Genomic DNA, 21101 nt, shown 5'->3' with positions numbered 1-21101 from the left:
GCTGTGCTAGTTAAAAAACAACTTTGTTTAGAGGGTAAGTGAAGGCATCTGTAAAAAATAAAAAATGATATATAACAAATGGAAGAAAGGGGAAGTTGATAACAATGATTATAAATGAGAGGTTAGTAACTGTACACAATTGATAAAGAAAGCCAAGGGACACAAGGAGAAATCTAGGGCCAATGAAGTTAAGGACAATAAGGAGTTTTTTTTTTTCCTAACTATACTAGGAGCAAAAAGAATCCTGAAAATGGTACTGGTCCACTGCTAGATCCAAATGGTAGAATTATCTGTAACAATGCACAAAAGGCAAAAGGTGTTTGACAAATATATTTGTATTTGGGTAAAAAAAAAACACATAATGAACACTCACCACATGGTGATAATACTCCATTCCACTAGTATCTCTGGAGAATGTTAAATAGAAGTTACCAAACTTAGACATTTTTAATCAGCAAGTCAAGATAACCTGCATCCAAGAATTTTTTAAAAAGCTGGCTGAGGAGCTCACTGTACCATCAATGTTGATTTCAAAAAAATCTTGGACCATGAAGTTCCAGAAGACTGGAAGAAAGTGAACTTGCCAATTTTAAAAAAGGGTAAACTGGAAGGCCCAGGTACTTATAAGCCTGTCAGCCTGACATCAATCCCAGGCAAGATAATGGAACCAGCTGATATGGTACTTGATAACCATAAGAGTTATGACACACTGCACAGCAGATTCAAAGCCTCACCTATAGCTATTCAGACCAAAGATTTTTCATATGTTTAGTAAGGAAAACCCACATTATGTCTCCCCCTGTCCCCCCACCCCTCCCCGCAAAAAAAATTGGCTTGATAATTAACTAATGGAGGGTAATGTAAATAAACCCAAAATAAACAAGCTAATCTTCAGCCAGTTATCCACCAAGTACCTACATGGGGAACAAATATTTAATAATTGGCTCTTCAATCTAGGAGAGGAAGGTATAACATGCTCCAATGGCTGGAAGCTGAAGCTAGACAAATTTAGACTGGAAATAAGACAAATTTTTAAACTGTGAGAGCAATTAATCTTCGAACAATTTATCAATGGCCAAGGTCGATTCTCCATTACTGACTATTTTTAAATCAAGTCTGGATGTTTTTCTAAAAAATATGCTCTAGGAATTATTTTGGCGAAGTCCTATGGCCTGTGTTATACAGGCAGTCAGACTAGATGATCACAATGGTAACTTCTAGCCTTAGAATTTATGAAATCAAGACTAGATTTCTTTTTCTAAAAGGCAGCTCTAGTTCAATACAAATTTTTGGACTTGATTTAAGAATTACAGAGCGAAGTTCAGTATCATGCAAGAAATCAGACTAGATCAGTGATTCTCAAACTATGGGACGGACCTCACAAGGGAGGCATGGGAATGCATCAAGGGAAGTGCGAGCTGTGTGCCATTATTTAAGAACTCTGGCTGTCAGTCCCAGGGGCTGAGACATGTGCAGAAGGCCATGCACACCCAGGAGATGGGGATACAGGTAACAGTCAGAGGCCTTCCAAACTACTCACCTGGAAGCAGCAGGAGTCCGGCTATCAGCCCTGTGGTGGTAGCAGTAGTGTAGAAGTAAGGGCGGCAATGGAGTGCTAAGTCTACTGTGAAAAGTGATATTGACAAATATCACTTTTCATATTGTTGCCCTTACTTCTGTGCTGCTGCTGGTGCAGCACTGCCTTCAGAGCTGGGAGCCCAGACAACAGCCGCTGCTCTTCACTCTGCCTTCAGAGCTGGGTGGTGGTATATGTACTCAGGGGGGAGGAGGGACGGCGGTGCGCAAACTACAAACACAAAGAAGGGGGGGGCCAATCAAATATATTTGAGAACCACCAACCTAGATAATCATCCTGGTCCTTCTGGCTTTAAATCTATGAATTCTCTAACTCCAGAAATGCAAATGCCCACAGCAGCTGGCACCACTTACTTTGATGAGTATGATGGACCCTGCCTTGGAAACAGTGCCATGCAAAGTGAGGTGGTCAGCATCCTAATGCCAGAGCAACAGACATAGGTGGACAGAGGTCCTTACTCCACTCTTCCTATTTTTGTTACATTGTATATAAAAATAGAAATTGTAAACTGTTTATGGTAGGGACCATGTCTTATTCAGTTTCTCTGGAGCACACAGCACCACATTTCGGTGCTATAGAAATAATGCAATGAGCAGCCAAACATATTTAAGGCTATGACTACTCCTTAGTTCAAGAAGAGCACCCGTCACCATTAATCAGACTTGTTTTTTAAAAAAAGTTTAGAGATAATTAAAAGAAAATTAATCTACTGTCCCAATGAAGCAACTATTCTGCCCCCCAACCCCAAAATATGTAGCCACTGTTTACTTTATTATTTCTTCTCTGTTTCCATGATGATCTCTTTCTGAATTGATCTTGTCTCTTAAGCGATTCATTTCTGTGTCAAGACTCTTGACAGTTCTGTTGACTTCTATCCGTTGCGGGCAGATTTGTGTGGCCTGTGCAATCTTTTCCTAAAGAGAAGTTTGAAATGCTAAAAAACACTATACAAATAAACCATAATGTATCTTCCTCTCAATAGTTAATATTTTGTATGGTGAAAAGCAGTAAAAGAGAAATTCTGAGTTCATTACTAATGGGCTCTCCACCTGTGGAATTCCAAGACAGTCCGGTGGTGTTGTAGCTGGAGGCTCCAGGACTAAGCTCTGTCTTTCATCTCAGGCCACCCAAAAAAATTTCCACAGCTGTAGAAACACTCCAGCAACCAATTATTAGTATAAAGGCAACCTGGTGCAAATTGTCAATGTCTAAGTCTCCCTTCAGAGAAAAATTTCAATTTATATTCTGATCATTTACCAGACTACCAGGGTGGATGGAATACAGAGAGAAGCTGCTAAAAAGAAAGAAAATTATCAGGTAAGAAATTGATCATTCGGTTGCAAAGCTTCTCTGCTCTTTAATTATTCATGGGAAGTAATAAGCAGTGTATCCCAGAGGTAGGGAGGGAAAGAATAAGTTGAATTATTATAGCAGAATAATTTAGATGGAAGTTCCCCCCATTTTTACCTTCTCCTTGCAACAAACTTGAAACTGTGAGGCCTTGGCATTTTGGATAGAATGAGATGAAAACGTACATATGTACTTCAGATGCTTGAGAGAGATCTTTCGTATTCAAGGAATGCCCATTTATGCCACACCTTCCACAGGTTAGAACAAAATGGTGGGAGAACTATTTTCCAGAAATTGTGGAAAAGGGAACTTATCTTTAACTGAAAGGTTTTTGGACCTATAAGCATAATCTTTCTCTCATGACAAAGGCAGTGTGGTTCTTGTATGAACATGGGAATTAATTCCAAAACTTGCCTTTCACAGGTAGTATGACTAGCAAGGCCAACCGCAAACTTGTCTAATTTGTCACTGTGATTAAACATGGTACCTGATACTCCAAGTACTTGATGACAAAACGTTATGGCTGGTACCCACGTTTTTATCATGCTTGGTTGTAGGACTCCAACCAAGCTGCCTGAAGAAACTCTAGTGTACCTGAAATCACATCAGAACTTTGGGATTATTATTGCATTTCTATGACATTATCATCTAGAGGTCAGGGATGCAGTGTGCTGGGGACTGCACAAAAAAGCAGTCTTTGCCCCAAGGAGCTTTTTGTTTCCCCTCACACCAGGAAAGTAAATTCGACTAAACCAGTGATGGTACACCCTGACTGAGTTTTGTTGGGAAATCAACTTTACTGGAGGTTAATGCTAAATTACACTTCTCTTCTGATGCCCAATTTGTTAACTGTAGATGTTCCCAGTCTGACTGAAGGAGTCCCTGCTTCAAGAAGTCTGGTGTTCTGTGTAAGTATAATGTGGGGTCTTTGGCTACCTACCAAGTCCAAAGTGCCTTCTCTAGGAGTACCACTACAACCCTCTCTCTTTCCTGTACCCTTTATGTAAACTATCTTGAAAAGTAGCAAATTCTTCTCTACTCAGGACATTATTTCCATCATCAAGGAGAAGCTTTTGACCGCTGTTTATTTCCTGATTTGGAAAAGGATATAAACACTCATGTCTCAATCGTAAGCCAACCTCTTATGGTGTATGGGGTCTTTTTGTAAGGAAGTCCCCTTATGAAGGTTTGACTGTCTTGCATGGTGGAGCTACTACTGCATCAACCGTAGGCTCCCAAATAAGGCTGTCAAGAGATTAAAAAAATTAATCGTGAGATTAATCGCACTGCTGAACAATAATAGAATACCATTTATTTAAATATTTTTGAATTTTTTTTTACATTTTCAAATATATTATTTCAATTACAACACAGAATACAAAGTGCACAGTGCTCACTTTATATTTATTTTTGATTACAAGTATTTGAACTGTAAAAAAACAAAATAAATAGTATTTTTCAATTCACCTAATACAAGTATTATAGTGCAATCTTTTTACCATGAAAGTTGAACTTACAAATGTAGAATTATGTACCAAAAAAACTGTGTTCAAAAATAAAACAATATAAAATTTTAGAGCCTGCAAGCACACTCAGTCATACTTCAGCCAGTCGCTCAGACAAAAAAGTTTGATTACTATTTGCAGGAGATAATGCTGCCCACTTTTTGTTTACAATGTCACCTGAAAATGTGAACAGGCGTTCACATGGCACTGTTGTACCCAGCGTTGCAAGATATTTACATGCCAGATGTGCTAATGATTCATATGTCCCTTCATGCTTCAACCACCATTCCAGAGGACATGCATCCGTGCTGATGACAGGTTCTGCTCAATAACAATCCAAAGCGGAGTGGATCAATGCAGGTTCATTTTCATCATCTGAGTCAAATGCCACCAGCAGAAGGTTGATTTTCTTTTTTGGTGGTTCGGGTTCTGTAGTTTCCAGTATCTGAGTGTTGCTCTTTTAAGTTTTCTGAAAGCATGCTCCACACCTCATCCCTCTCAGATTTTGGACGGCATTTCAGATTCTTAAACTTTGGGTCGAGTGCTGTAGCTATTTTTAGAAATTTCACATTAGAACCTTCTTTGTGTTTTGTCAAATCTGCTGTGAAACTGTTCTTAAAATGAACATGTGCTGGGTCATCATCCGAGACTGCTATGACATGACATTTATGACAGAATGCAGGTAAAACTGAACAGGAGACACATAATTCTCCCCCAAGGAGGTCAGTCACAAATGTAAATAACGGATCGTCAACATGGAAGCATGTCCTCTGGACTGGTGGCTGAAGAATGAAGGGGCATATGGATGTTTAGCATATCTGACATGTAAATACCTCGCAACACCAGTTACAAAAGTACCATGCGAACGCCTGTTCTCACTTTCAGTTGACATTATAAACAAGCAGTGGGCAGCGTTATCTCCTGCAAATTTTACCCAAACTTGTTTGTCTGAGCAATTGGCTAAAGTAGGATTGAGTGCACTTGTGGGCTCTTAAAATTCTACATTGTTTTATTTTTGAATGCAGGGGTTTTTTGTACATAACTCTACATTTGTGAGTTCAACACCCATGAAAAAGAAATTGCACATTACTTGTATTGGATGAATTGAAAAATACTATTTCTTTTTCTTTTTTCTTTTTACAGTGCAAATATTTGTAATCAAAAATAAATATAAAGTGAGCACTGTATATTTTGTATTCTGTGTTGTAATTGAAATCAATATATTTGAAAATGTAGAAAACATCCAAAAATATTAAATTCAAATTGGTATTCTATTGTTTAACAGTGCAATTAATTTGTTTGAGTTAATCGTGAGAGTTAACTGTGATTGACAACCCTATTCCCAAAATTTATTAAATTTTTCTTTTATAGAAACATTTTAATTTAACGTTTTGCTTAATCAAATATCCCATTTGAATTTTATGATGTTCTCATCAATGGGAAAACATGTATCTAATTATATTTGAAAGGGAAGATATTGTATAAATATCAATGAGTTCCTTGCAAGCCATTGATTGGGATCCACTCTTGGAAATGTCTTGCTGGTTGGTTGGTTTTTGTTTTTTGTGTGTGATGTATTTATGGTACCTCTTTCCCTGGCTGTTTACAGAAGGGAGGTAATACATTATTCATCCTGGCACGGATACCATACAATTCATAGTGGGAGGAAAGGGGGCTGTGTTGGAGCCCTGGTTCTTTCTCCAGGGAACTGAAAACTCACTTTTGTATCTTCGGGGGGTGGAAGGGAAGAGACAGAGAAGATGAGGATTCTGGATCCTTTTAGGCTTTTTCCCCCTCCAACCCAGGTCTGTTGCAAGAATTTACCCATAGCTGACCAGATAGCTTCCTCCTCATCTTTAGACTCTCTCCCAAAAGCCCAGAATCACTTAATTGGACTTTTCTGTGTTCAGATCACAGCTCCTCAGGCAGGGTGGGGAACTGACATGCTAATCTGACTGAGCCCCTTAATCTGGCAGGGCAAGGGCTGGCTGGCTGGAAACAGGCAGGGCATAATTCACCTTCTGTAGAACCTGCATACAAAGCTTCACATAAAACTGCTTAGATTTAAGTCAGGGCTTTATAAGATAGTTCTGTCATGCCTGAGCAGAGGCACAGGAGTCTGGTAGGAAGATGCTGCAGTGGCAGATCCAGGCAGTTGAAATCAAACACTGCTATTTACCCAATCCAAGAGAAGAGAAGGATGAGAATATTGGAAGTCGCAACTGCATGAAAATGAATAAAAAAAATAAAAGATTTTAAAACAAAATGGTCAGGAAAAACAGAACTGCCAAATTGTTCCAACACTGGACACAGAAAATCTGGTGGTCTGAGCTGAAGGGAAGAGCTCAGTCCTGGAGTCTCCAGCAACAACACTAGACCGCCTCCAAATTCCACAGGAGCAATAGCCTATTAGTAATCTATGAAAGAAGCTGTGCAACAAGAAATGAAGTCTCTAATGCAAGCGTGTCTCTCTTGTTTGCACATAGCACTCAGTACAATGGATCTCCTCTTGGGGCTCTTCGTCATTATTTTAATAGAAATGTGTAGTAGTAATAATTTATTTATTACAATATGAAAAGGGAGTATCTATCTGAAAGCATCTATATATTGATAGTAATTTATCTATATCTATAATAAACTATATTTTAGATACATGATCTAAATCAGTAGGTTTCTAAAATCCTACCTTCTATTCATTTATTAACAAAACAATGAAGCTGCACTCCTTTAGCCATCTAGTGTTGTTTTAGTCATTTTTCCTTGATACTTGTAACTTAAAATCAACTTCTAAAGGCAACTTGGTAGCAGTGAAAAGGGGAAATGTGGGATGCAGCATGCACCCCGACTTGTTGATGCTTGACTTCGGCATAAACTTACTGCCCAAGACTAACCAGACCAGATGAGGCATCCAATTCCAAACCTTATGGCTCCTGGCAAGTTACTGTACAAGGAGGCCCCACCCCTGCAGGCTACCAATAGGACAGGATGCCTTTATCAATTGTTTGCTGTTCTAAATTATAATAAAGTTACAGCCACTGGTCAAAAATCTAATGCTTGTGTGTGTCCCCTGCCATTTGCTAGATACTTTCCTATAAAGTTTAGAATCTAAATAGCCTTTCTTTTGTCCTCAGTCTTGAATCCTTTCATAGAGCTCTCTTGATGATTACATTTGTGTTTAAATGCCATATTGATGGTTTTATAAAAACTATCTGACTTTTCCTGTGATGCATCATCACCCTGAATAAATGCAATGCTCAGAAAAACTGGTATTTGTCTTCAGATCGGAGACAGTAAGTATACATTTTACTGAGTGAAGAAATTTTCATCATATATTCCCCACTGGTACAAAAGCAGCACTCTTGGCTTGATAAGCCTGAGTTATCGAATGGAAAAGTTCTTACCAATCATCTCCTTTCTGCTAGCAGTGTCTCCCACAATTCTGTATGTCTGCACTGCTCTCTTCTCTCTGCAGCTCATGGAGGCAGATCAGTGTTTTGGTGACACACACTCTGGCCATAGCCCATCTGCTCCCACTTGCTGCCAGATGAGTTATTCCCAAGCTTTACAACTTGCATAATATCGTTAACACATATACCAGAGATAATGAAATAACTATATACATTAGATGAAGGAAGACAGTCATATGGTAACGATTCCACTTAATAGCTGACTCTACTCATTAACAATCCTTGGTGGGTAAAACTGTGGGAGACACTACAGGCTGAAAGGAAAGAGGTAAGAAATTTTCTGCTCTGCAGCCCAATTCTCCCACAATTGTGGATGTCTGGGAAGTAGTCAGCAGTGAACAGATATAGGAAGGGTTGTGAAACAAGAAATTTGGTAGGAAAGAAGTACCCTCCCCTATTCATGAGCTTGCTCAAAAGTCTATTATTTTTGGACCACGGCCTGCAGCACCTTCCTACCATAGGTGGTGTCCGCAGAAGGTAGAAGATCCACCTTGTAGTACTTAAGATGTTAGCTGTAGACCAAATAGTCACTTTGAAAATTTCCCAAACTGGATGCATTTGCTTTTTCCCCCCAGTCATGAGAGTGTAAGCCTTGATCCCTTCTGGGAGAGGAATCTCTGATGATTTATAAGCTTCCACAATACATAGTCTATCCACCTAGTGATGGAGGACTTGGAAGCTCTTAGTCCAAGGTATTTCGAGTGGAAGGAAATGAATTAGGAGCCCAATCTTCTTGTGGATTCTGTATGCTTTCAAAACTTATGACACCTAAGATGTGTCACACCTTTGCAGTTGAACAGAATGAAGGAAACACAACCTCCTGGGAAGCAAGTAAGGAGGAATTTCTCTTGGGAAGAAAAGATTTTGTCCACGAGGGAGATGCAATAGGGGAGGCTCAGGGAGGGTTAAACCCTGAAGGATTAACTGATCAGGGAAGAGGAGGAATGCCAAGGAGGGAGAATACTGCTCCCTGCCAAAAAATGTGCAGAAAAGTTAAATAGAAGGAGGGAAGGCAGGAACAAAAGAAACCACCACTGTCTGCGGCTGTGGAGGTATAGAATCTGGCAGCACGCAAGAGCAGAGTAGGTGTGACCAGACCATGTGGTGCCAAAATGCTGAACCTACCTCTATGAGTGGCAGAGAGAGGAGAACAGCCCAGATGTGCAGAATTGTGGGAGACGGTGGGCTGCAGAAAGATTTAAGTTAACTGATAGGCTTAAAATCACAATAATGTTTCATTAAGACATATATCAAAAGGAAACTACACTCCATACACTTCAAGTTCTTTTTAGCTGACCTAGCAATCAATACTTAAAGACAACTAAAATACCAACAATAGTATGCAGGACAGATTTCTTGAGTACTTGGGGTTAGAGCAAGGGACTATGATATTAATTTTAAAATAACAGAAACTTCACTTAGCAGAGGGAACAGCTGACTATCCAAGTAATAAATGGACCTTGAATACCCAACTTCTGTCCCCTACAAATTGTCAAAAACCCTCATACCTTTAATTCTTTTTCTTTAGCAGCTAGTTCTCCTTTAAGCTTTTTTATGGATGCCAAATGCTCTTTCTGTTTCTCTTCGTAGTGCTGCCAGTGGTGTTTACTCTTTTCCACTTCTAAGTCAGCTTGGTTTAATTCATCCTGTTTGGAGCAAATCAAAAAGTCACATTTAATCTGGAGTGGCAGATTTGTGATCACCTGCCAGTATTTACTGACTTAAAAGGGGGGAGTATGTTCAGTCATCACTGCTCCACTAACATAGTTTATAGATTTTCACATTTTATAATGTCATTCCCTCTTAACTCCAGTGGCAGTAACAGCAATTTATGTGAGTGCACATACTCAATTCTGGCAGAAAGAGTATAGTAAGAGAATGCCTTGTGTTGCTCTTCTGCCATACTGGTAACTTTTAGGGGTGATACGTGGTCTGTAAATGAGGAGTAGTATTCTTTACTCATTGGGAAGAAGAACTCAGAAACGCTGGGCTGAAAAATGGGAAGAGAACTGAGAATCCCATTAAATGAACACTTCTCTTATAAAAAGATATAAAATGTATTGTAAGCATTTACAGGCACACTGTACACACACACACACACACACACACACACCCCATCCGCTTTCAAAACTTTGAAAATTCGAAGTCTTTTCCCAGTTACAAAATGGAATATTTTCCCAGTCAGAAAGTGATTGCAAATTGTACCGTATGCCGTTTTCAACTATAATACATACATAATATAGCAAATGCCATACCCAGATCAGACCAATGATCCAGCCTCCCATCTCTGACAGTGACCAGTACTACATGTTTCAGAAGGATCAACTGCAGTAGACAATTATGGAATAACCTGCCAAAAAGGAAAATCCTCCCTAAACCCTATTAGGTTAGTGGTTGTCTTATGATCTGAACAATGAGGGTTTATATCTTTAGCCTATCTAATATAGCTTTGGATCTTCTCATTCCTATAAATGTTTAATTCTTTCTGGAATCCTACATAAGCTCTTGAGCTTTATTATATAATTTGGCAAAGAGTTCCACAGGTTAATTTTACATTATATGAAAAAATGTGTCTTTTTATGAATTTAAAAAATGTATTCCTTCAGTTCCATTGAACGTTCCCTTGTTCTCATATTATGCAAAAAGGTAAATGGCAGTACTCAGTTTATACTCGCTAAAGCATTCAGTATTTTGTATACCTCCATCATGTTCTCTTTTAGGGTTCTCCTCCAAACAGTCCCAAGTTTTCTTACATTTCCTCATACAGAATTATAGCTCTCTCTTAGGGTATGTATATACTTTAGAACCCATGGCAGTGAATCTCAGAGCCTGGGGGTCTACAGACTTGGGCTCGAGCTACAGCATTAAAAGCAGCTGTGTAGAAGTTTGGGCTCGGGCTCTGAAACCCACCCCCCTCTCCAGGCTTCAGAGCCCAAGCTCCACCCCGATCCCAAAGCCTTACATAGTTGGTTTTAGCACTGTAGTGTGAGCCTGAGTCTGTAGGCTTGGGCCCTGAGACTTGCTGCTGTGGGTTTTTAATCTCAGTGTAGACATACCTTGTCTTTTCTCATCTGGCTGAGACCCTTTCATTCTGTTGCACACCTTCTTTCCTAATTCATTACTCATGGGCTAGTGGTGCCCCCCACCTGTGGAATTAGGATGAGGTCCAATGTTGTTGCTGGAGGCTCCAGGACTAAGCTGCACCTTTCAGCTCAGACTCAGGCCACCAAATTTCCTGCCACTGGTGGAACAGGTTGGTGGTTTAGTTTTTCCTGACCATTATTAAAACCTATTTTTTTCTTCTCTCTTTAGTTATGACATATAATCTTCCTCCTCTTCCTCCCCTGGACAGGATAAACAGTAGTGGGATTTCAACTCATCTGCCACTGCAGTACCTTCTTGCCAGACTACTCTGCTCCCATTCACACACAGCAGAGCTGTCCTGTTAATACCTGGCTTAAATCTAAGTGGTGTCCCCAATGTGAGGCAGCATTTACAGACTCCACAAAGGATGAATTATGCCCTGCCTGTTGCCAGTCAGCAGACCTTTGCACTGCTAAGGCATAGGGCTTAGTCAGACCAGAATGTCAGGTGCGCACTATGCCCTGAGGAGCTGTAACTTCAACACAGAACTTCTGAGCTTTTGGGGAGAGACTCTAAGGACAAGGAATAAGCTATCCAACCAACTCAGGGGTTAAGTTCCACAACAAAGCTGGAGAAAAAACCCTGCAAGGATCCAGAGTCCCCAGCCCCAGATACAGCAGTGGGTCTGCAGTTCCCTGGGAACCCACTGCTGTATCTGGGGCTGGGGACTCTGCCAGTGTCCTTCACAAGGCAGCGATTAGTATTGTTAATGAACAAACTGGGTGACAATCGCTTCTCCTCCCCCTGGGGGAGTGTTTGCTGGGGCATTTCTCCTACATAGTTTCTCTCACAGTACTCTGTATCATGCTCACCATCCTTCCCCAACCCTGCAGCCTGTCTGGGCCCAGCAAACAGCAAAGCTTGTTCCTCCTGCGCAGTCCAGCCAGTAAGTCAAAAATTCCAATTAACTAAGAAGGAGGGAGTTTGGGTGCAGGAGAGGGCTCAGAGCTGGTGTGCTGGAGCGTAGCACCCGGGAGTTACATTTCCAACAGCGGTCAGCATTTATGAGGCCCTTTACCATTAGCCAATGTGGGGACCAGTATATTTGAAAAAGTGGCTTTTGGTGAAGAAGCAGTAGTCTCAGATCTGTAGTTGCTTTTTTAACAGTAGATACAATTGTATTCCATTGGGTTGGAGATAGTTGGGTATCCAAAGCAATTCTCAGATTATCAATCTTTTGGCAGAGTTTTTTTGCACCAGAAAACCATACTAAGGATATTACTGTCCGAATAAATCTAGAACAGTGGTTCCCAAACTGGGGTTCATGAACCCCTGGGAGTTCACGAAATGTTACCAGGGGGTTCTTGGGAAAAAATTCCCTACTGGCAGACAAAGACGTTCCTAGGGCAGCCCTGAGTCCCAGGGATTTTCAAGAGCTATGCAGATCAAAGCAAACTCATCCATCACACTGAGGAGATTTAAACATTAAGACTCCTTATAAGAAATGGAAAAGAAGGTGGATTTTTTTTCTATTTTTAGAATTAAATAGGCTGCTAGTGTTGGTTTTAAAATTACGAAGAACAAGTTTAAGCTTTGTTGTAATGTGCAGTGTTTGCCTGGACTGCTCAAGACCCGAATGCTTGGGCAGGAGGAACTCTTTATTTGAGTTGGTTACATCCTTTATGCTGTTTTATATCTGATACTCCTTGATGAAACGTAAGAGCCTTGTCTTATAACAGGCTTAATCAAAGTGATACAAGCTACAAAAGTGAGATCTTGGAAGAGTGTTGCCATTTTCATAATGTAATAAAATTAATACTGTAATTATGAATAATAATAAATAGTGTGTAATAAGCATGTCATAAAAATAATTTTTATATTTCCAAGATCATTGCTTTTATAATTTATGCTCAGGTAAGGGAGACCATCCCGGGAAATATTCATTTTTAGGAGGACATTTTAGTGACAGGGGTTCGCGGGATGTTAAAGTTTGGGAACCACTGATCTAGAAGTTTCCTCCAAAGTATAAATTCTGGAGGTTCTGGAGTTCCCAATGCATCTGGTCCAAATACATTCATAAGTAAATGCTTTAACTCAGTGATATTCAGACCTCAGTGGTTCAGGAGCCAGATTAGCAAGCAACCACAAAAGATCCACAGAAGTGTGAATTCATGGTTTCATTTAATATACATATATATATTCTCACAGCAAAATAACTGACCAAGTATTCTATAATTGGTTTAACAACATAGTAAAAGCATTCTGATTGGTTAATAATTTAGATTGATTAATCATTAAATCACATAGCATTTTAAGATCACAGGCTGCAAAGAGCCACAGGAGAAACACTAAAGAGCCACTTGCAGTTCATGAGCTTCAGTCTGAGTATCACTGCTTTAACGAGATATTTTCATGCTCTAGAGCAGGTGAAGCCAAATTTGTGAAAGATATTTTTAATTTATCATTGTCAATTAGCTGCGACATAGTCATAATTCTTCTGTCCACCCACTCTCTCAACATCAAAGTTTCGCCATTGATTTCAAGGAAAGGATTGCTCCATAGGCGACATGTCCCTGCTGCTCCTAAGTGGAGGCACAGCCAGGCAGCTCTGTGCACTGCCTCTGCCCGCAGGTGCCGCCCCCCAGCTCCCATTGTCCGTGATCCCCAGCCAATGGGAGCTGTGGAGCCAGCGCTCGGGACAGGGCAGGGACAGAGCATGAAGTCCCTGTGGCTGTTCCTCCACTTAGGAGCATTGACCCTGGTGCCAATTGGAGCTGCAGGGGCAGCCCCTGCGGGCGGAGGCAACGCGCAGAGCCACGTGGCAGCGCCTCCACCTTCAGCTGATAGGGAAGGCAACTGATCACAATCTTCTTTATAACAGCCCTTAACATATTTTGAAAATTGTTACCAGCTCCCGCTCAGTCTTCTTTTCTCAAAACTGAACATAACCAGTTTTTTAGGATTTTCCTCATAGGAAAGCTTTTCTAAACCTTTGATAATTTTTGCTGCTTATCTCTGGACTATCTTCAGTTTGCCCTCACCTTTCTTAAAATGTGGTGGCTGAAACTGGACACACTACTCCAGCTGAAGCCTTACCGGTGGCCAAGTAAAACAAAACGATAACCTCTACTTTCTTACATACAATGCTCCTGTTAATAAACCTCAGAATATTAGCCTTTTTGACCTCATCATATTGTTGGCTCCTGTTCAATCTGACACCAGAACCCCAGACCCTTGTCAGCAGTATTACTGCCTAGCCTGCTATACTCCATTTTGAAGACATGCATTCAATTTTTCTTTCCTAAGGGTAGCACTTTGCACTTGTCTTTATTGAATTTCATCTGTTGATTTCAGACCAACTGGAGAATTTGTCAAGGTTGTTTTGAACTCTCATCCTGTCCTCCAAAGCACTTGCAAACCCTCCCAGCTTGGTGTCACCTGCAAATTTTATGGGCATACTCTCTATTCCATTATCCAAGTCATTAATGAAAATACTGAATAGTACTGGATCCAGGACTGACCCCTGGTGGAGCCCACTAAATACATTCTCCCAGTTTGACAGCAAATCATTGATAATTATTGAGAGTATGATCTGTCAACCAGATGTGCATTGCCCTTATAGCAACTTAATCTAGATTCACATTTCCCTAGTTTGCTTATGAGAATGACATGTAGGACTGTATCAAAAGGCCTTACTCTAATCAAGATACATCATGTCTACAGCTCCCCCTGCATCAACTAGGCCAGTAACCTGTCAAAGAAGGAAATTAAGTTGGTTTGGCATGATTTATTCTTGACATACTGGCTATTTCCTATCATCCTATTATTCTCTAGGTGCTTTCAAACTGATTGTTTAATAGTTTGTTCCAGTATCTTTCCAGATATCAAAGTCAGGCTGACTTGAATAATTCCCCAGATCCTCTGTTGCCCTCTTTAAAGATTAGTACGACGTTTGCCAACAAATGAAAATCAAATATGTTTTTAAAAGCTGTATATTTGTACGGTTTCTACCTTGACTGGACTGGCTATTTCTTCTACTTGGTGAAGTTTTTCTTTAATTTCTTCAAGTTTATGTTCAGCCACTCGTAGAATATTTTTCAGTTCCTCCATTTTTCCCCTTTGCTGTTCCATATCCCGCTTAACGGATTCCATCTTGTGCTTGTTTTCTTGAGCTTCATCTTCCTGTTAGCATATAAACATAGGTTTGAAAATTAAGAGAAAAAACACCACCCTTGGTTGTTGTACAAGATATTCATTTCAGACTCACTTTTATGGCTGTGAGATTACACGCAACAGAATATTCAATTCTCTAATAAGAATGCCTATGGATCAACGGGCTAACTAACAAGCCCAGGAGGGGGGATACTGCAGGGGGCTGTTACAGACCACCAAATCAACCCAGAGAACTGAATGAGTTACTCCTCAGGCACTTGTCTGTAAGGTGTGGAAAGAAAAATTGTGCTACAAGGGACTTTGATTTAGGAGACATATGCGGAGGTCTCATACAGTGAGTGGCGAAATATCAGAGTCTCAAAAGTCCTAGATTATATAGTCTTAAGACAGAAAGTATTACACCCAACATAAAATAACTATTTTGAACATCATTTTCTGCATACAGATGCATTAATCACTCAACACTGATTATCGCCTAGGAACTAGTGATCATTAAGGCTACGATTTAGTCACAGAGATCGCGGAAGTCACAGAAACTGTGACTTCCAGTGATCTCCGTGACTTCACCGGTGGGTCCTCTGCCGCCCCCGGGGCTGGGAGCTGCGGGGTGTTCCCTGCCGCCGCAAGCAGCGGAGGAAAACCCGAGCTCCCAGCCGGCGGTGAGGGAACCCCTGAGCTCCCGGCTGCCGCAGATCCCCGGAGCGGTGGGTAGTAGGGGGTACTCCGCAGTTCCTGGCTGACACAGGAGACAGGGCACCCCACAGCTCCCAGCCCCCACTGGCAGCGGGGAACCCCACAGCTTCAGGCAGCAGGGGTACCCCACAGCCCCCAGCTACTGCAAGTGGCTCCTAGCCCCCACCAAGCTGCCCCCGTTGAGGTAGTGTGGGGATCCGCAGATCCCCATTCTGTCCTGGACATATTTGGTAAAAGTCACTGACAGGTCACAGCTTCCATGAATTTTTCTTTTTCATCCGTGACCTGTCCCGGACTTTTACTAAAAAAATCTTAGCCTTAGTGATCATGAACTGATTACATTCAATATGAGCAAACAGAGGACAGTTCCCAACCAGTCATATCAACACACACAAACACACAGCTTCAAAAAGAGCTAGTTTCTCAAAGCTGAGAAAAGTTGAGACACTGATTAGGAGAAAAAAACATGAATGTGAACTGACAGTTCTTGCAGAAGAGTTTATTAGATGGCCAAAAAGCCATGATGGCAATCAACACAAATTAGAAAATTGATAAGGGAAGTTAAAATTATCAGGGAAAATATCATGACTTGCAGCTGTTGAAACAATAAGGAGTTTAGGTGTATTAATAGCAAAAGAAATTACAGCAATACTATAGGCACAATACTAGATGGAGACGGTAAAATTGTTAACAACAATGCGGAAAAGGGAGAAGTATTCATTAAATATTTCAGTGCTGTACTGGAAAGAAGCAGAATGATGTACTTGTATCACATGAGGATGATTAAGCTTCTTTCCAGTACATTAGCTAACAAGAATATCTACTAGGGATAAAAATAACTTAAAACAGGCTCAAAGAACTTGCACCCAACAGTGCTCAAAACCGTTGGCTGAGGAGATTTCTGGCCCGTTGATGTTCACTTTCAATAATAAATTTTAATAAATATTCTAATAGAATACCAAGGAAATTCAAGAAGACTGGAAGAATGCCAATGTTTTGCCAATACTGAAAAAGGGCAAGTAGGATAACTCAGTTAACTACAGGCAGGTTAGACTGACCTCAGTCCCAGGCAAAACAATGGAAAAGCTTATACGGATTCAATTAATAAAGAATTAAAGGATAAGAATATGATTAATGCTAGTCAACATGGTTTTACTGAAAATAGGTCTGGTTAAACAAACCTTAATGAGATCTAAAGTTTAGTTGATAAAGATAACTGGGTAGATGTCATATACTTAGACTTATGCAAGGCATTTGACTTAATACCACACAAAAATTATAAACTACATGATAAATGGATTAAGGACTGGCTGGCAGATCTCAAAACCAATTGTCAATAGGGAGTCATCATTAAACAGGGGTGTTTCTAGTGGGGCTCTGCAGAGATTGGTACTAGGCCCGATGCCATCACAGTACAATTTAAAAGGATGCTGCCATTATGGAGATGACTTAAGGTGGAGTCAAACATCTTGGTCTGGACAGACAGCACTGGAAAAAACGGGTTGCTTCATTTGCCCTATGCACAGGAGATTCTAAATCTGTCTCCAACACTGTCATCAATGATCTCAAAGTATCAATTTTAAGAAAGATATTGAAAAATTGGAGAGCACACAAAAAAGAGCCACAAAGATGATTGGAGAATGAGAGAAACTGCCTTATAGTGTGAGGCTTAAAGAACTCAATCTTTTTAGTTTATCAGGAATATGATTGAGAGGTGACTTGATTACAGTGCAAAGAAAATACTGGGTACTAAAGGGCTTTTAAATCTAGCACAGAAAGGAGTGACAAGAACCATAACAAGAAAATATCAGGTACTAAAAGGCTTTTCAATCTAGGACAGAAAGGAGTAACAAGAACCAATGGCTGGAAGCTGAACCTGACAAATTCAATCTGGAAGTAAGGCACAATTTTTTGTATTTATTACTTTTTAAGTGAGGGTGATTAACTATTGGAACAATAGTCTTGTTGTCTTCAGATCAAGATTGGCTGCCGTCAGATCAAGGCATGCTTTAGCCAAAAAAGTTCTCATTACTAGTATTTAAAAAAATAGAATAAATACATGAAGGTGAGAAAGAATACAGTAATCATTCTTACTAATGTAGAGATGTCTACTGATTGGTGTTCTTCTACGTTCTCAAGATCTGCTATTTCTATGTTTATTCTTCTTATTTTCATCTGAAAAAAGAAACAGTTTTTTTCTTAGAAAGTTAAACAGGTAACACAAAATCATACCAGAACAAGGACATTTTGATCCAGAAGTGCAGGCACTCCAAAGAGAAGTGATTTTTAAAAGTTACATTTTCATTAATTACTTTTTTCTCAAAATAATGGAGAGTAAAACTTTCCTATATTACATAAAAAAAACATCAAAAATATTTTTCTGCAGTAGTTAAATTTTGGTCCATGTGCCGATACTGTACAACTGTTTATATGCACTTCAGTGCACATACTTCCATAATAGGACACTAGGCGATCGTTTACCTGATAATTTGAGCATCATTGGCCAATATAAGTGAACTGTAGAACCTAGCCTACTACTATAAAGAGGCATTCTGAGAACAAGAAAAATGACTGATTGGAAAGAGATTTATAAGGAAAGGTAAAAGTAATTAAATATGCAAAACTCGATTAAGCAATAACTAAGGGAATGTGTAGGGAAGGAAAGATATCTGCGAACAAGGACCATTTTGATGCCAATTGGCAGAGGGCACAGGAGGTCGTAAGGGCTACAGAGATCCCCTGACGAGGTGTTTACACTCTAGTTTACCAAAGTGTCTCTCAAGGTTTCTGCTGAAAGCCTTTATCACACTGGTCATCATAATCTCTGCGAAACGTACATGCAAATAATATCTATAAATATTCAGATATAGATAGATATAGACAAAGAAATTATGTTCTTCAGGCCTTGTAGCAGTCACATGCCCTGAGACTGATTCCCAGACAGGAGGTGGAAGACCATTATCTCCCTAGCTTTCTGTTGTGTCTTTTACAACAGAAGTCTACTAGCATAAAAAATTAAACACCAATGCTGAGACCGTAGCGACTTCAGGAGGAAACTTAACAGGAACAGTGGGAGGTGGGGTGTCTGTTCGAAAGGTAAAGAACAAAGGACTGGTCTTACAATATCTAGCGGTGCATAAAGATGCCCTGGCATCCTTCATCTGGGGGGAAGACAGGCTACCAGCAGGCTTGGTCTCATGTAAGGTAGATCTCAGTCATCCTGGTTGAAGAATGCTGTGAGACAGTCTTTGGGCAAGCAGTACTTTATAAGACAAGAGGGCATTTTATTAGCTGAGTTTAGACACTAGTATGTGTGGTACAATTTTATTTTATTTGTAACCCTTTGTTTCCAATACAATATATTTACATTTATCCAAAACCCTATTATCTGAACCTCCACATTATGTGAATTCCTTCCTTGTCCCCCAGCACGAAATACATGCCCTCCGCAGCATGTATCATTTATCCTGCTGGGGGACAAGGAAGGGATTCAGATAATGTGGAGGTTCAGGTAATAAAGCAGAGCACCCTGGCCAGAAATGAGAGAAGGACAACAAGTCCCCAGCAGCAGGGAAGGCCACCCTGCTGCTGAATGGGTCCAGCAAGTCTACTGTCATGGGAGTAAGCAAGCAACAGGACCATAATAATAGAGCTTCAAAGGGCTCCCTGTACTGCCACAGGGCTGGTGACTCCCCTCTGGAGGTTGCAAGGTGCAAGATGGCTGTGGTCCTGGTGGGGCAGAGTAGAGTTCTGGCGGGGGTCTCTGTTCTTCTTCACCAGGACTGCAGCCTCCCTCGGGTGTCACCAGCCCTGCAGGGAGACCTTTGCAGCCCCACAGTCAGGGGATTGAGTAAGTGGGGGCAGAGCAGAGCCCCCGCCCCAGACAGGACTGCGAGGAAGACGGGTGTGGGGAAGGCCACCCTACTGCTGAATGGATGAATGGCTCCTGCCCTGCTGATTATCCAAACTCCCGATTATCAGAATCTATGCTATTCGAATAATCGGGGGTATACTGTATTTCTGTTTGTTATCATTCGAATCTATAGTCTTCATTAACTAAATTTACACTTGATTTTCTCTATGAATGAATCTAAGTATTGTCTGTTACACAGCTCTGTGTTAAGCTGTGGTGTACTGTTCCTTTGGGAACAGTGTGTCTGGTAATTCTGTGAATGTCCAATGGATAAGGGGCTTAACATTGCAGGGGACTGCTCGGAGGATTTGGGGTTTGGAGTATGCCTACAGCTAGTTGCATAAGGGACAGCAGAGCCTGCGAGCTTGTGTGGCCTGTGGCTTGGAGAGTCAAGGAGTTGACCTGAGGAAGATACAGACAAGGCTTCCTCACATTAAAAATAGGTGTTAGCGAGGTGCCTCACAACCCTGGATACCCCTGGGAAGTGTCACAAAATTAATACACAAACAGCTGAAGGATGCAAATGCTAAACAGGAAGAGAACTTAATTATGTTTGAACAAAGCATAAACAAGGATTAATAGGACAAAATTAAGAAAAAGAAATTAGACTGAAGATCAGGAATACACATCCTAGAAAGCAGTACACCTCTACCCTGATATAACGCAACCTGATATAACATGAATTTGGATATAACATGGTTAAGCAGCGTTCCTGGATGGGGAGGGGGGCGGCGGGGCTGCGCGCTCTGGTGGATCAAAGCAAGTTCAATATAAGGCGGTTTCACTATAACACAGTAAGATTTTTTGGCTCCCGAGGACAGCATTATATTGGGGTAGAGGTGTATTTATTATATTGGTCTCCCAAGGAAAGCAAAAACCCTAATTTTTAATAATATTTTACATAGAAAGGGAAAAAAAATCAATAAAAAATATGCTGTAGTGAGCATTCATAGAACAACAAGGGAAACATGCTAGCATAAATCTAGTTGCATAATGCAAGGACGCTCAATGACACTAGAGCCCGAGACTCTGCACATTTTTAAACAAAAGCAAAGCCACGAAAATAAATATATGCGAAAATCACTTGTTTAAAAGTGTACTGTTTAAAAAAAGACTAATACAATAAGCTAAAACAGATGCATTTTTGACTTTAGCAGTCTATTACATATTTGTACCTGTAATTCTTTTTGTTGTCTACGACGATGATTAAGATAATCTTCATTCTCTCTCGTCTCATTTTCAATGGAACGTAAACGATGTTGAGTTGTTGACAACTGTGCCATTTTGTTTTCAATTTCTTTCTGCAAGTGACTTAACAT

The 21101-nt window shown here is 40.4% G+C and overlaps 1 protein-coding gene across 7 annotated transcripts in view; it reads right to left on the bottom strand.

Annotated features, from left to right (window-relative positions):
• The window catches only part of SMC6 (structural maintenance of chromosomes 6), an 84204-nt gene that overhangs the window by 26056 nt on the left and 37047 nt on the right, over nucleotides 1–21101 (bottom strand). For 6 of the 7 annotated variants that reach the window (XR_006289353.1, XR_005224564.2, XM_043542235.1 and 3 more), the window contains 5 exons: nucleotides 20958–21093; nucleotides 17964–18044; nucleotides 15015–15185; nucleotides 9428–9565; nucleotides 2366–2511 (listed from right to left, as the gene is read on the bottom strand). Coding sequence is in view for 5 of the 7 variants with exons in the window: in XM_043542235.1 (XP_043398170.1) it covers nucleotides 2366–2511; nucleotides 9428–9565; nucleotides 15015–15185; nucleotides 17964–18044; nucleotides 20958–21093 (672 nt within the window). In the remaining 2 variants the exon portion in view is untranslated. The remainder of the gene's footprint in view (nucleotides 1–2365; nucleotides 2512–9427; nucleotides 9566–15014; nucleotides 15186–17963; nucleotides 18045–20957; nucleotides 21094–21101) is intronic. The other variant, XM_037894031.2, reaches the window with a different exon arrangement.

The sequence above is a fragment of the Chelonia mydas genome, chromosome 3 (genome assembly GCF_015237465.2).
Source record: "Chelonia mydas isolate rCheMyd1 chromosome 3, rCheMyd1.pri.v2, whole genome shotgun sequence".
Classification (NCBI taxonomy): domain Eukaryota; kingdom Metazoa; phylum Chordata; order Testudines; family Cheloniidae; genus Chelonia; species Chelonia mydas.
This window is presented reverse-complemented; position numbering and strand designations above follow the sequence as displayed.